This window comes from Salvelinus alpinus, chromosome 7 (assembly GCF_045679555.1).
Source record: "Salvelinus alpinus chromosome 7, SLU_Salpinus.1, whole genome shotgun sequence".
Taxonomy (NCBI): domain Eukaryota; kingdom Metazoa; phylum Chordata; class Actinopteri; order Salmoniformes; family Salmonidae; genus Salvelinus; species Salvelinus alpinus.
In genome coordinates, this window is record NC_092092.1 from 57564827 (window position 1) to 57579182 (window position 14356).

The 14356-nt window shown below is 42.9% G+C and overlaps 1 protein-coding gene across 7 annotated transcripts in view; it reads left to right on the forward strand.

The window, feature by feature from the left end:
* Window positions 1-14356, forward strand: part of LOC139581301 (fibroblast growth factor 13-like) — a 189358-nt gene that overhangs the window by 142406 nt on the left and 32596 nt on the right. For 5 of the 7 annotated variants that reach the window (XM_071410901.1, XM_071410902.1, XM_071410903.1 and 2 more), the window contains one exon: window positions 9154-9264. In XM_071410901.1, the coding sequence (XP_071267002.1) occupies window positions 9154-9264 (111 nt within the window). Of the gene's footprint in view, window positions 1-2744; window positions 2849-4938; window positions 5926-9153; window positions 9265-14356 lie in introns of those variants that run through there. The other 2 variants (XM_071410906.1, XM_071410904.1) reach the window with 2 other exon arrangements.

A 14356-nucleotide genomic window follows, 5' to 3' on the forward strand; every position in this document is an offset into this window, starting at 1 on the left:
GTTATTAATTACACTTTAGATGGTGTATCAATACACCCAGTCACTACAAAGATACAGGCGACCTTCCTAACTCAGTTGCCTGAGAGGAAAGAAACCACTCAGGGATTTCACCATGAGGGCAATGTTGACTTTAAAACAGTTACAGAGTTTAATGGCTGTGATAGGAGAAAACTGAGGATGGCTCAACAACATTGTAGTTACTCCACAATACTAACCTAAATGACAGAGTGAAAAGAAGGACATCTGTACACAATACAAATATTCCAAAACATGCATCCTGTTTGCAAAAAATAACTGAAGTAAAACTGAAAAAATGTGGCAATGAAGTGAACTTTAAGTACTGAATACGAAGCGTTTTGTTTGGGGCAAATCCAAATCAACACATCACTGAGTACCACTCTATATTTTCAAGCATGGTGGTGGCTGCATCATGTTATTGGTGTACTTGTCATCAGCAAGGACTAGGGAGTTGTTTAGGATAAAACAAGGGAAAGGGAGACAAATTCACCTTTCAGCAGGACAATAACCTAAAACACAAGGCCAAATATACACTGGAGTGGCCTACCAAGACAACATTGAATGTTCCTCAGTGGCCTAGTTTCAGTTTTGACTTAAATTTGCTGGAAAATATACAGCAAGAATTAAAAATGGCTGTCTAGCAATTGTCAACAACCAACTTGACAGAGCTTGAAAAATATTGAAAAGAATGAAGTGCAAATATTGCACAATCCAGGTGTGCAAAGCTCTTAGAAAGTTACTCAGAAAGACGCACAGCTTTAATCCCAGCCAAAGGTGATTCCAACAAGTATTGACTCAGGGGTGTGAATAATTATGTAAATTAGATATTTCTGAATTTCATTTTCAATAAATTTGCAAAAAGTTCAAAAAACATGTTTTCACTTTGTCAATAGGGGGTATATTGTGTGTAGATGGTAATATTATTTTGTATTTAATCCATTTTGAATTCAAGCTGTAACAACAAAATGTGTAATAAGTCAAGGGGTATGAATACTTTCTGAAGGCCCTGTACATACATACATACATATTTATGAGGTCAATTAAGTGTCAGTATATGTCCCATCATACTATACCATAGAGAGGGTCCTGATCACTCCCGCCTATTTAAAGAAAGTAGTCCCTTGAGTCCATCATCAGCTTGATGCATTCTGGCTCACGACAGTAGAGGAGAAAACTAATGCATCCACTTCCGTTGTGGATCAATATTGTGACATATTGACCCTTTTATGTACAAATATCCCTATCTAATGTTTCTGACCTTCAAAACAACCTATAGAATACATGTAGAATTGCTAAGGGCAAATAGTGGTCCCCTTCAGCAAATTCATATGGTTAACTTTTAGTAAATGTGTATGCCCACTAATGTTTCTTCTCTCATGATCTGTAGTTACTGGTGTATATCAAGGTAACATTCTGTCGTTCTGCCCCTGAGCAAGGCAGTCCAATGTTCCCCGGGCGCCGAAGCCGTGCCGAAGCCGTGGAAGTCGACTATGGCAGCCCCCCGCACCTCTCTGATTCAGAGGGGTTGGGATAAATGTGGAAGACACATTTCAGTTGAAGGCATGCAGTTGTACAATTGACTAGGTATCCCCCTTTCCCTTTCCTTTGCATTACTTTGAGGGGTCATAATTTTCAAGGCCTCAACAAAGTCAATTTTTTGAAGTGCAGTCTGTTGGCATCCGCAATGGCTAGTCCTCTAGCAATCGAAGTCTAGTCACTTGCGCCATCTAGTGTTCAATGCTGGCTAGGATCTGCCTCTAAGGACTACAGTACAATACATTATACAATATCACCACATTCACCACACTTCAGGCCTTCATATATAGACCATTACAATGACTGATGCTTGTCTTGGAGAGTAATTTTATTCTATACTCAATGTACTCTATTCAATCTGTTACGCTTTACCGTTACAGATTCCGCGATAGAAATGTAAAGGTCATTTCCGATTGAGCCGACACCGTTTACCGCTAAAGCGGGAGCAATGCCTTTAATATTCAATCACGCTGTAAATCTGACTTTACGCGATGCGGATTGAATAGAGCCCTAAGTAAAGTTCAGTAAACTATATTTAATCTTTTATATCTGATTAGACATGGAAGATGGTTGTTTGATATAAGAACGCTTGAATCATGTCTATAAGTTGTCATGATTAAATGATATTCAATGTTTGATTTCCCTTTGGCTTTGACAGTTTATGTGATAAAGCCATGTACAATGTGGAAGGCCACTGTACCAGTTTTTATTTTATTTTATCCTGCTTATGTTTCCAGAAAAACAAAGCTCCCATGTAAAAACCATCTGCTAATGCCTTTTGTCATCTCCCGTTGATGTACGTCAATGCATTTCAGTCGAAAGTGGACAGGGCCTGCCTAACCGGTTTACCCGGCACATTAAAGGATCGTTTTCCATCCATTTTTTTTTTTGTAATATGAGAGGAAACTATTCTCTGCCCTCGGCAGGAAGTATCTCAGCGAGCATTTTCGATCACTTTTCTTAATTTCTGACACAGAGAGCACAGCAGTTTAGTGACTACACTCCGGATCAACAAGACCTCCAAATGCATCTTTAATGAGCATTTTAGAAAGTCATAATGGCATCTCACTAATGCTCGTCAGTTAATGATCTTCTGCATGTATTGCTGGCCCCGCCTCTACGCCTTTAACGTCTACGCCTATGACAGTTCTTTGAATAATATGGTTTAAACTTTTGTAGCATCTTCTTGCTTTCATTCCAAGATCCGACGACAGTTTGCTCATATTGAGGACACTTTCCTTGGCTTCAGTTATGCATCGAAGCAAGACTTTTCCCTTGAGAAAATCTGCGTCAGGTAGGCGGCTCTTCTCCTTTCCAAGTGTTTCTGCACATTTCCTTTCAGTTTGTTTGGCTTCTAGAGATCTAGCCTACTTTCTGATGCACATTGGATATTCTTATATTCCAATTGACTTTGTGTTTTGCTGCATGGTCTGGCGGAAGATGGTTGTTTTTGACTGTTGAGCACTGTGGAGAGGCGGAGGCGCACGCACTCTTTCCGGAGCTATCCATGGTGCTGAAGTAGAGATGACCTCAGCGATAGAAGTGCGGTAGATGTCTACCAAATAGAACTAGTCGGAAGTGTACCGTTTATTATACCTAGGCTATGTATACAACTTGATGAAGTTGATGGATAGAATTCGACATTTTACATATTGGTGCATATCAATTGTAACAAACATATCGGTAATATGTTAAACGGTATGTATGTTCAAAGATGATATATCTACAACAGACCACTCAGGTTGATATTATTGGATGATCAAGTTTGAAAAAGTATAACCTACCTAACTTTCTAGTAAAATATGTAGGCTGTTGTTATACTCTGGAGTCTTGAGTCTTTTCAGAAACCTGCTTTTAATATTGTCTATTCGCTATGACTGTTATAGATGGATTAATGATTGGGAAATAGTTTATTTCTATGTATGAACAAATAATTTAAAAAATGCAGGTCTTTGGCTTCTGTGTGTGGCAGTGTATGCAATAGCCTGCTAATGTACAGCACTATTGATCTATGGATCATGTAAAGTTTGTGTACGGCAGCTTCAAATCTGGACTGTAGGTGGCACCCTTGTGGAGGCTTTGATTCGGATACGATTCACAGAGAGGAAACAGAGATGGGTTTAGGGAGGAATGGGAAGTATAGCTACTGCTGCTTCTTCAGGGAGTTATTGAAAGTAGCCTTGTCAGTGAGGGGGGTGCTGTCTCCTTACGTATGTTTGATCTAGCAGTTGATGCAATAGCAGGATATGCCTCCTGTCTTGTTGTGAGGGAGTTTGTTCGATGACTGACCGTTTCACTGAGTTGCGTGCCATCGATTATTTTTTACTCCCACGTGTAAAATGTAGTTAGATTGAATCAGGGGCGTGCACTGTTATGTGTTGCTCTCATGTACTACCAGCTCTCAGTCTCACGTCAGAAGTAGACGTTCCTCCATGTTTCTCAAACGTTACATTTCGTAGTTGTTCCAAACGTATGTGTATCATCATTATCATCAACATCCTCATATTGTTTTGTTGTAAATAACTGATAAAAATATGTGTTTTGCCCCTCAGTCTAGGACTAGGTTGAACATAACAATAACTATAAAGTATATTTTTTGACCTAGTCGTCAGTGCAAGGCAAAGGCCAGACTACCATGGCAACACGCTGGTCAAAAATGTGGACACGAGCTTCCTGTTGTCGCCACATGCCCATCTCCTCACCCTTCTCTAGAGACAGACAGGATGTGAAATATTGATGATGGCTCAGTTTCAACCCGAGACTCATTTACTCCATCGCCCTGTCTTGTTTTATGCCAGTGGCTGCTTTCAGAGTTTTTCTTCACATGAGTGTATAGGTGGCAGAGGTAGCCCAATCCATCTTCGACTGTGTCAGGGCTTTTCCCACATTCTGAGTCATTGGTCACTGTACCTCTCACTTGAGCACCACGGTCACGTTTGTTTGGGTGTCTGCAGGGAAGCAGGTGGGGGTGGGCAGAATCTCAAGGCAGCGTCGTTGTCCAAGGTACTGCAGTGGAGTTTGGGGATGCAGGTCGCCTTGCTTATCTCACACAATCATAATTAAAAGTGCTAAAATGCTTGCAGGGACCATGGCTAATTGTATACTGACAATGCATGATAAGGAAAACGTGTTGTCTATTAATTAGTGTGGGCTACGGGATCTACTGCGAGTGATACGCTTTATGAGCAATTTCATCCCCAACTTTTTGGATAAATCTTTCGTATGCGTAATGGCTATGCCTAAAAGACATACTCATTGAATCGGTATTGAATAATTGAAGGGACAGAGAGAGAGGGTACCAGAATATTCTCCTGCTCCCCTCCACCCCCACCCACCCCTCCCGGTTCCCTCCGCGCTAGTTCTGCGCCTGGTTAGGATGCTCCCTCGGAGCGCAGCAGTATAGCTTAGACTGTGCAATATGCACTGGGGTCTGATACTGTGTTTGAAGCGGTTTATTTCATATGTCGCCTTGTTTGAACAAGAGAGGGAAAACTAATTTAATCTCTATAATAATTAGTGTCTCTATCCTCACCCGTCGCTCTATCTACTAAACCGGTTAAGTCCGTGCACTGTACTAGCAGCGCTTTGCCCGTGACGAGGGAGATTAACGACCTAAAAGACAAGAGGAAAACATCAGCATTGGAAACGTTTTCTCTGCGTTCTCTAACAGGTGTTTTTCTGGCTGCGCATTAGCGCTGTCCACAACCACCTGCGTCTGCACCACTCTCCATGTGCATGATCCCTGCTTTTGTGGGATGGTGCAAAACGGCTTTTAGGGAAACAGCTGCGCGTTAGTTATGATGCTGAAGAAATGCCACTATTTGTGCTGTACGAGAGTGGAACATGTGTCTCGTCATTTTTTGTTGAGGACTGTTTTTTCCTTCCGGAGATAAGATGCACCGTTACCGAGCTACGCCCAACAAAACCAACAGAAAAATTATCAACTTACAGAACATTTAATAGGCATCATTTTGAAGAAGAGTGGAGGTACTTTTTTATGCACTGACTGCATTTTGAATTTAATATATTTATTTCACAATTAACGACCAATGACTGCGCTTTGCATTTGAGGAATCTTTGGATGACCACTGCTGAAAGATTTTCAATCAAAAATTGAAAGGGTTAGTAGAGGAGAACATTTTTCATAGTCTGGAAGTTTTCTCCGGAAAACCGTCAAACTGGCCATGGCTGCAGCGTTAGCCAGCTCCCTTATTCGGCAGAAAAGGCAGGCGAGGGAGCGGGAGAAATCGAATGCCTGCCGCTGCGTTAGCAGTCCGAACAAGACGAAGCCATGCGAGAAACCGAGCCGACTGTCTATGTTCTCTCGGGTCAAACTCTTTGGCTCCAAGAAGAGGAGACGGAGGCGACCAGGTCTGTTTTGGGTATCACTAATTCCGTTAGACCATCACAATTCAAAACGTTTGATTTCTGTTGCCATTTCTTCTGTTTCATCATCACTTTCCCCAACTCTGCTCTGTGCACCAAATATCAGGGGCACTGCACAACCAAAGTGGCTATATAGGTATAGGAACAACATCAACATTTATAAATGATTCGATTTGATACATATATATATATTTTTAAATATCCATAGAATGTTAATCAAAATCTATAAATACAGATTTAGATCAAAGGAAAGACAGTGAGATGGTCTCCCTATGGATGTATTTTAGTTCATGCACAAAAGGGTGACCTATGACATTGCAGACTGTTAATAACTACCTAAGTGATGTATTATATTGGTGCTTCGTCCCTCAATGTCTGCTCATGTAATCCCATGTGGACCATTACAATAGAGCCAGCTAAACAGGATTAGAACATAACACAAGCCCACTGTGGTCTTTAAATATCATTCCCATGCTTATGTCTGTTGTCTGAATCCACAATGAGCAAGCTTAAAAAAAACTATATGCAGATATATTGCTTTGGTGTACTATCATGGGACACAGGATGTACAGCAGGCATCCAAGCATTTGAATAGTTTTGTGTAATTTCACCAAGTGTAGAAAATGATGAAGGATATTTATACTTTTCTGAATAATATGTCAAACACACTTTGTGAAGTTTAACACATCCTGTACACATGTATTAAACTTTATATTTGGGGATTTCAAAACCAACCAGCAAAAACTTCCAGGGACGTTTCCTGTACAGACAGTGCAGGTTAGTCCACGGTCTGTATTTCAGGGCAGTGCTCTAACAAAAAACTGGCATCCCAAGAGACCTCTCAGTCCCTGAATGGCCCATGCAGTATATTCTGCCAAGGTGCGATTCATGTAGTTAGTGAAGCCTTAGCCTCCACTCCAGCTTACAGCGCCCAGACAGAACCTCATCCACAACCAGAACCAGACATCCATAACCAGAGTATGCAGTGAAACAGACCAGCTTGCTTTTGACCATTAGCTGTGCTACATACCAGCACTACCTTACGGCTGGTTCTCTGTGATGTTTACAAAGCTACATGAGCCGTGGACCTCGGTTAATGAGCACCGCTGCGGTTTGCTGAGCGTGACTCAGACCTGTGCTTTCAGACCTAAATGAGCTCCAGTTAATTCCTCTCCCATCAAGTTCACAGGCTGTTTCAGTCTGTTTTGTAAGTGCATTATGCAGGTGGGGGTGGAATGGAGGAGATTGGGGGTGTGTTGCTCGGGGGGCTGGGGCTAAGCTACCCTGCAGTGTTCCCTCAGAACTGGACCCACACCACGATACCAGCCAGTACCCTCTTTCGCAAGATACTTTTCTGCTGCGGCTATGCGAGTGTGTTTGTGTATGGATGTGTTTGGGTGTGTCAGTGAGTGTGTGAGTAGAGATCCCTGAGTCTCCTGGTAGAAAAAGCCGCCCACTGATTTCACCTTATGACGCCATTCTCTGTCTCCGATACATTGTTTCCTTGTGATGTAACACCTTGTGAATGTGTGTTTTTAAGGTAGCATGGGAATTTACAAATCAAGAAGTCTTCCATGAAATTTTATCCTCCAATCCACATATTTTCATTCAATGCACTTTAAGCAACGTTGAAGAAATGCTCTTTATGGCTTGTTACAGGAACCTAGATGGCTACCCAGCATCACGCTCAGTTTACTTATGAATAGTGGACTGACATTTTGGCGAAAATCTCTGCCTTTGAAAAGACGTCAGCCTCCTGATGTATCAGTCTTAAAAGGTTCCTAGAGTAGGGAGCCAGTGGTGCAAAAAATAGCCAAAGCATGAGTACTGGCCAGGCGGTAACCTTTGTGAGGGTAGTAATGGCAGTATTGAAAGGTAAAGCAGATGAAAGAGAGGATGAAAGGTGAGGTAAACTACGGTAAAGGACAGTCCTCTAGGGAAGGGAACACGGGGAAAGGACAGCTCTTAGTGGAACATGACACACCAAAATGTCAAGCTTGTGTCATCATAGACACTTCCAGGTTTAATTTTTTATATAAGATATAGGCAACCGCCGTCCCAACTAAAATTTCTTCAGATGGAGTTTGAACTACTGCCTTTGTTAATCCATTGGCTAGCAGAATTTGCACTTTGTAAGAGTGCACTCTAATTTAGTTGTCCCAGAACATTTCTTTGGATGGCATAGATGGACGGATTTTTTTCCCCCACAATACATGGCCATCCATTACACCATAGAAGGAAGTTGTATACCCCATATTTAAAGCACGGCATTTTCACTCTGGAACAAACAAACATGATATGGACAGTTGGCATTTAAAAAAATCAAACAGTGCTTATCCTGGATAAATATTGACTCTTACTGTCAAGCACCTGCTCTCCATGTAATCCTCTCAGGTGCAGCCACAGGCCCCTTTGGAATAAACCCAGACTTCCTTTCTAGTCTCCCTAGTCCTTCCCTGTTCCTGTGTGTGGTAGAGATAGGAACTGTTTGCTCATACGCCGGTATCCATGGCTTGATCTTCTAGACGTCAGCAGAGATGTGTTTTAACTGGTCCCTTGAGCCTTTGGAGAGCTGAGAATGTGGCTACACTGGGCCTATTGGGAGCAGGACTGGGGAGACTGGTTAGTTACTTAAGCAATAAGGCCCGAGGGGGTGTGGTATATGGCCAATATACCACGGCTAAGGGCTATTCTTATGCACGACGCAACGCAGAGTGCCTGGGTATAGCCCTTAGCCGTGGTATATTGGCCATATTCCACAAACCCATGAGGTGCCTTATTGCTATTATAAACTGGTTATCAACATAATAAGAGCAGTAAAGATAAATGTTTTGTCATACCCGTGCTATCCGGTCTGACATACCACGGCTGTCATCCAATCAGCAGTTTATAATGTAGTTTATAACCTAGCGTGCCAGGTTTATAGGATTATAGGTTAGGATATCTTGTTATAAGATACATGGCTGGTGGATGGGTGAACAAGGTTCCTGTGTGGGCACAACTCTAGTATCATCACACCCTACCCCAGTCCGTTTTGGAGAGGGTGCACAAAACTGAACTGAATTCAGCATCTTGATTATACAACAACATCAGCATCTTGATGCAACTTCATCTTTCTCCAGGAATGAGACAAGCCTTGATGCAGGATCAGAGCCTGTCTCCAATCTCACACTCCCCCTCTTCTCCCTCCTCCCTCTCTCCCCCTCTCCTCAGAACCCCAGTTGAAGGGGATTGTGACGAAGCTGTACAGTCGACAGGGCTTCCACCTGCAGCTGCAAGCAGATGGCACCATCGACGGGACAAAGGAGGAGGACAATGGCTACAGTAAGTCTCCTCTGCTCGGCTGGCACCAGGGACATATTCATTAGGGCAGTGGTTCTCAAACTGGGCTAAAAATAATAATAATAATAAATCAAATAGAATGGTTTTATATGAATAATTCTAGCAACAACAGATTAAACGATTTTTTGCCAAGGGGTCGGTGGAACAAGTTAAGAAGGTGCAATACAATACAATATTATTAATCTACAATATAGGCTACCCTTAGATGCACAGCAGGGTCAGGGAGGCACACAGGGATCCACAGTACTTCATCAATGATCCATTTTTTTAACTCAATACTTCTTGTATCCCCCCCCCCAAAATGAGTTTGAACATAAATGAACTATAATCTAAGCTTTCAAACTGAAAAACGGTCTCTCTGCCCCATTGGAAAATGTAGAATTGCAGGAAATGATCTTGAAACCTGCAAATTGTTATCTCCAATACGAAGAGGAAGGGCTTTAAAATGTTATTTCCCAGGGCCTGAGACTTGGTAAGTCTTGCCATGTGCTGCAGCAGTCATAATCAAACTCCTTGTATGCTATTTTTATAGCACTCTAAAGTCATAATTGTGTACTGATTTTGAGGGGGTCCCTGATGAATTTGCTATCACAAAAGGGGTCTCCGGCACCAAAACGTTTGGGAAACGCTGCATTTTGCAACGGAAGACGAAAACGAGCATTTTTTTTATTGGACAAGTTCAGGTAGTCCCTTCCTTTTTAGGACAGTTTTCTTCCGTGGGGTGTCTAATGAATAGTACGTTGTCCATCAACCTAACCCACCTACTCCACGCTGATTCCAGACCATCATATTTCCCATGTAAATAAACCCGGTCATCAGTTAAGCATCAACACAGTAAACAGTGTACTGGCACAGTAATGAACATCAAATGAACATTTCCTGGCTGATTCCATTTGAAAGAACAAGCACAGCTTTGATCTGTACATTCTGCATTCTGTTCTAAGTTGTGGCTGAATTTCTTTCTCGCTCGGATCACATTTCAGATCTCTCCACTGCTACACATTTACTGCGTATCTCATACAGATAGACTTACACTGACTGTACAAAACATTAAGAACACCTGCTCTTTCCATGTCACAGACTGACCAGGTGAAAGGTATGATCCCTTATTGATGTCACTTGTTAAATCCACTTCACTCAGTGTAGATGAAGGGCAGGAGACAGGTTAAAGAAGGATTTTTAAGAGATATGGATTGTGTATGTGTGCCGGGTGAATGGGCAAGACAAAAGATGTATGTGCCTTTGAACGGGATATGGTAATAGGTGCCAGGCTCACCGGTTTGTGTCAAGAACTGCAACATAGCTGGGTTTTTCACGCTCAACAGTTTCCTGTGTGTATCAAGAATGGTCCTGGTCCACCACCCAAAGGACATCCAGCTAACTTGACACAACTGTGGGAGGCATTGGAGTCAACATGGGCCAGCATCCCTGTGGAACGCATTTGACACCTTGTAGAGTCCATGTCCTGATGAATTGAGGCTGTTCTGAGGGCAAAGGGGAGGGGGGGGGTTCCTAATGTTTTGTACACTTAATGTATTTGGTTCAGTCTATTTGTATCCCTCATCAGAATTAAAATCCCATATTATCCCTTCCTCATATTTTCCAAAGCCTTTGAGATGTGGTAAACAAACAATAGAATAGAAAGTGGCTTACAGCAATGATATGGAGCATTATATTGTGTTTAGAGAGATCAGTGCAGGTGCTGATTGGCTTTTTTAATCTGTTACAGACCGTAGTAACACCAGGCTTTCAGTAATCCACACAGTATTGATAACGCAGTACCAGTACTCCCACTGCTCAGGGTCCTATGTTCTACAATGGGTTGATTAAAGTAGAGATAGGTAGCAAAACAAGAGCATACATCCACCAGGCACAAACACAATCCAACACATGTGGACAGATAGATATTAGATAGATGTACAGACTGATGGGTGTTTGAGGGCCTCTGCACATGGAGAGTCCCATGGTTTTCTGTGCAGGCTGTTAAGAGATGCACTCATCCTGATCACCGCACAGTAACTATTGACTGACAGCTGCTTCCTGTTTTGTAATTGCTGGCAACGGTGTTGGATGTCATATACTGTTGTGACATTATGACGCTCGTCAGTAAAAACATTGCATTAAGAGGTAATTGACTGATGTCGTTATAGGAACACAAGTCCTACCCTGTTCTGATAAGACCTATACTAGAGTTGCCTTGGCAGAGTGGTAGGTAGACTATTAACAGCCCCAGAGCGCTATTCCCTTCCAGCGTTGGCGCGACTCGGAAGTGCCCGCCTTGTGCCTCATGGTGCCGCGTGGTTCGTCGTCAGGGCACTAATGTAGTACCTGCGGCTGCCCGGATCACCATCACCCCGAAACTAATCGAATGTGGCATTCTGTGAGAGTGTAAATTAGCCCCGACTATATTCAATTAGTCACTTAAGCCAGATGACACTTCTATCACACAAATGAACACCCGTTCTGTGCAGCCTGCGTGTCAGTCGGAGCAATAACAGACACGGTAATCGTCTGGTTTTATTATGTTGCCGTCGCGGGGAGGAGAGGGGGAGGGAGGAGGGAGATATGAATAACATAGAGGGGAGGGAGCCTACTTAGAGAAGAGAGAATGAACATAACACACACCAACCACTCCCCACTCCCATGTCTTCTAGAGCTGGTTAGATAGATATGTTAACAGTTACAGTCCTATTGAGATACGTTATGTAACAATTGGCCTGCTTTTCCCAACCAAAACATTTCCACTTGGAAGAGAAAAATGATAGAGCTGGCTGAATAAGAACGGGAGAAAAGTGAAGCTGTTTGCACCGGTCCAAAAATAGGTTGTTAGGCGCTGGGTGCTCTTGTCTCCATGGTGACGGAAGCGCAGTCCTCTCTGAGCTATGGTGTCTTGTGATGGTGGGAGAGGAGCTACTCAAATGCAAGTGCACACACGCACACACACACACACACACACAAGCATTCTAACATTGCTGAGGTAGCACTCATGAATATACAGCAGTGTTCGTTGATGTTTTTTAAAACTTTTGTTTACCAAATCCAGAGCAGCCCAACTTCTGCTCTAGCTGGGCAGGTCATTTTTAGGGCATGGAATTATTTGAGATATCTGGAGGATATTTGTAACTTTTGAAGCAGTATTTTAAAATCAGACAGACTTCATTAGACAGGCAACATTCTGAACCATTATGCAAAATATCGTCCAGCGCATACCAATTCATTTCCAAGTTTCCAAAGAAGGAGCACCGATTCAAGACATTCTCAAAGGCGATTCACCCACCTCTTTCTTGCTGTCATAATGCTGCTTAAGTCCGGTTATACCCTTAAACTAAGATTCACACACATTGATCTAATTGGCTAATCAAGGCGTGGGGTTGGGAGGCGAAGGCTTTGTCGCCGGGTACATTTGAATCTGTGTTAGTTTGTCCCTCCTCTCTCTGTATGTTGAACAGTAATATTTATGCTGATGATCTGAGCTCTGCTTTGTTCCTTCATAATCATCTCCTATATGAATGGTTCTCAGACTACAGTACAGAGGGTTTGAAGTGGAACAATACCATAATATGTAGTCATGTGTTGAACGTAGTTAGTCGCTTACCAGGACTGGGCATGTGTTTTACTGTTATGTTCGTGTTGAACCTCAGGTGTTCTGTGAGATACAAGTAATTGAGTTTTCCCCTCGGAAATCCCAGGCGGCCGATTGGCTGGTAATCCCCCTGAAATGAAGTTTACCGCAGCTGTGTCTGTGTGGGTCTCAGCACGCAGCAAACAGACAAAGAGGGGGAAAAGGAGAGACAGGGGAGAGAGAAAAATATTAAGCGGATAGGTCCATGCCGTCAGATGAGCCGCAGCTCATAGATGGAGAGAGAGAGAGAGAGAGAGAGAGAGAGAGAGAGAGATGGGAAGGGGTAGAGCGAGCATTATTAAGTGGAGAGATCCTGTCGTGCTGCAGGGGGATGAGCTGTAGCAGGAATGTGGTCGCCTATACCATGAATGTAATGGAATCCTGTCTATTCCCATACTGATACTTTCAACAACAAAAACACTTTAGCTACATCAACAACAGCAAAAAACATACAAACATGACCCACAAAGTACTTCCACCTACATGAAAGCCAGTTACTCCACACATAGATCCTCTGAAAATAGCAGTACCATACACTACATGACCAAAAGTATGTGGACACCTGCTTGTTGAACACCTCATTCCAAAATCATGGGCATTAATATGGAGTTGAACCCCCTTTGCTGCTATAACAACCCCCATTCTTCTGGGAAGGCTTTCCACTAGATGTTGGAATATTGCTGCTGAGACTTACTTCTATTCAGCAACAAGACCATGAGTGAGGTCGGGCACTGATGTTGGGCGATTAGGCCTGGCTCGCAGTCGGCTTTCCAATTCATCCCAAAGGTGTCCGATGGGGTTGAGGTCAGGGCTCTGTGCAGGCCAGTCAAGTTCTTCCAAACCGATCTCGACAAACCATTTCTGTATGGACCTCACTTTGTGCATCGGGGCATGGTCATACTGAAACAGGAAAGGGCCTTCCCAAACTGTTGCCAGAGTTGGAAAGACGAAATCATCTAGATTGTCATTGTATGCTGTAGCGTTAAGATTTCCCTTCACTAGAACTAAGGGGCTTAGTCCGAACCATGAAAAACAGCCCCAGACCATTATTCCTCCTCCACCAAACTTTACAGTTGGCACTATGGTAGCGTTCTGCTGGCATCCGCCAAACTCAGATTTGTCGGATACCGAGATGTACCTGGATATACAGCCCAAAACCACTCCCTTTTCCCGGGATAAATAACTGCGAGAAACCGGTAAATAAAAATAATGATTTAGATGAAATGGAACTGGAACAGAAATGGAACTGTTAAATTATATGGGATGTCTAAATGTGGCTTCTCTACGGCCTCTGCATGATGAATCATCAACCCTCGTGGTGGTGACAGACAGTTCACAATGCATGTAGACCTACAGTATCATCTCATCACGGTAACTTTGTTTCTTGTGACAGGTAGGCCTGCATTTGCTGCAGCATAGTCTATGCTACAGTAATATAAAGATCGAATGCGC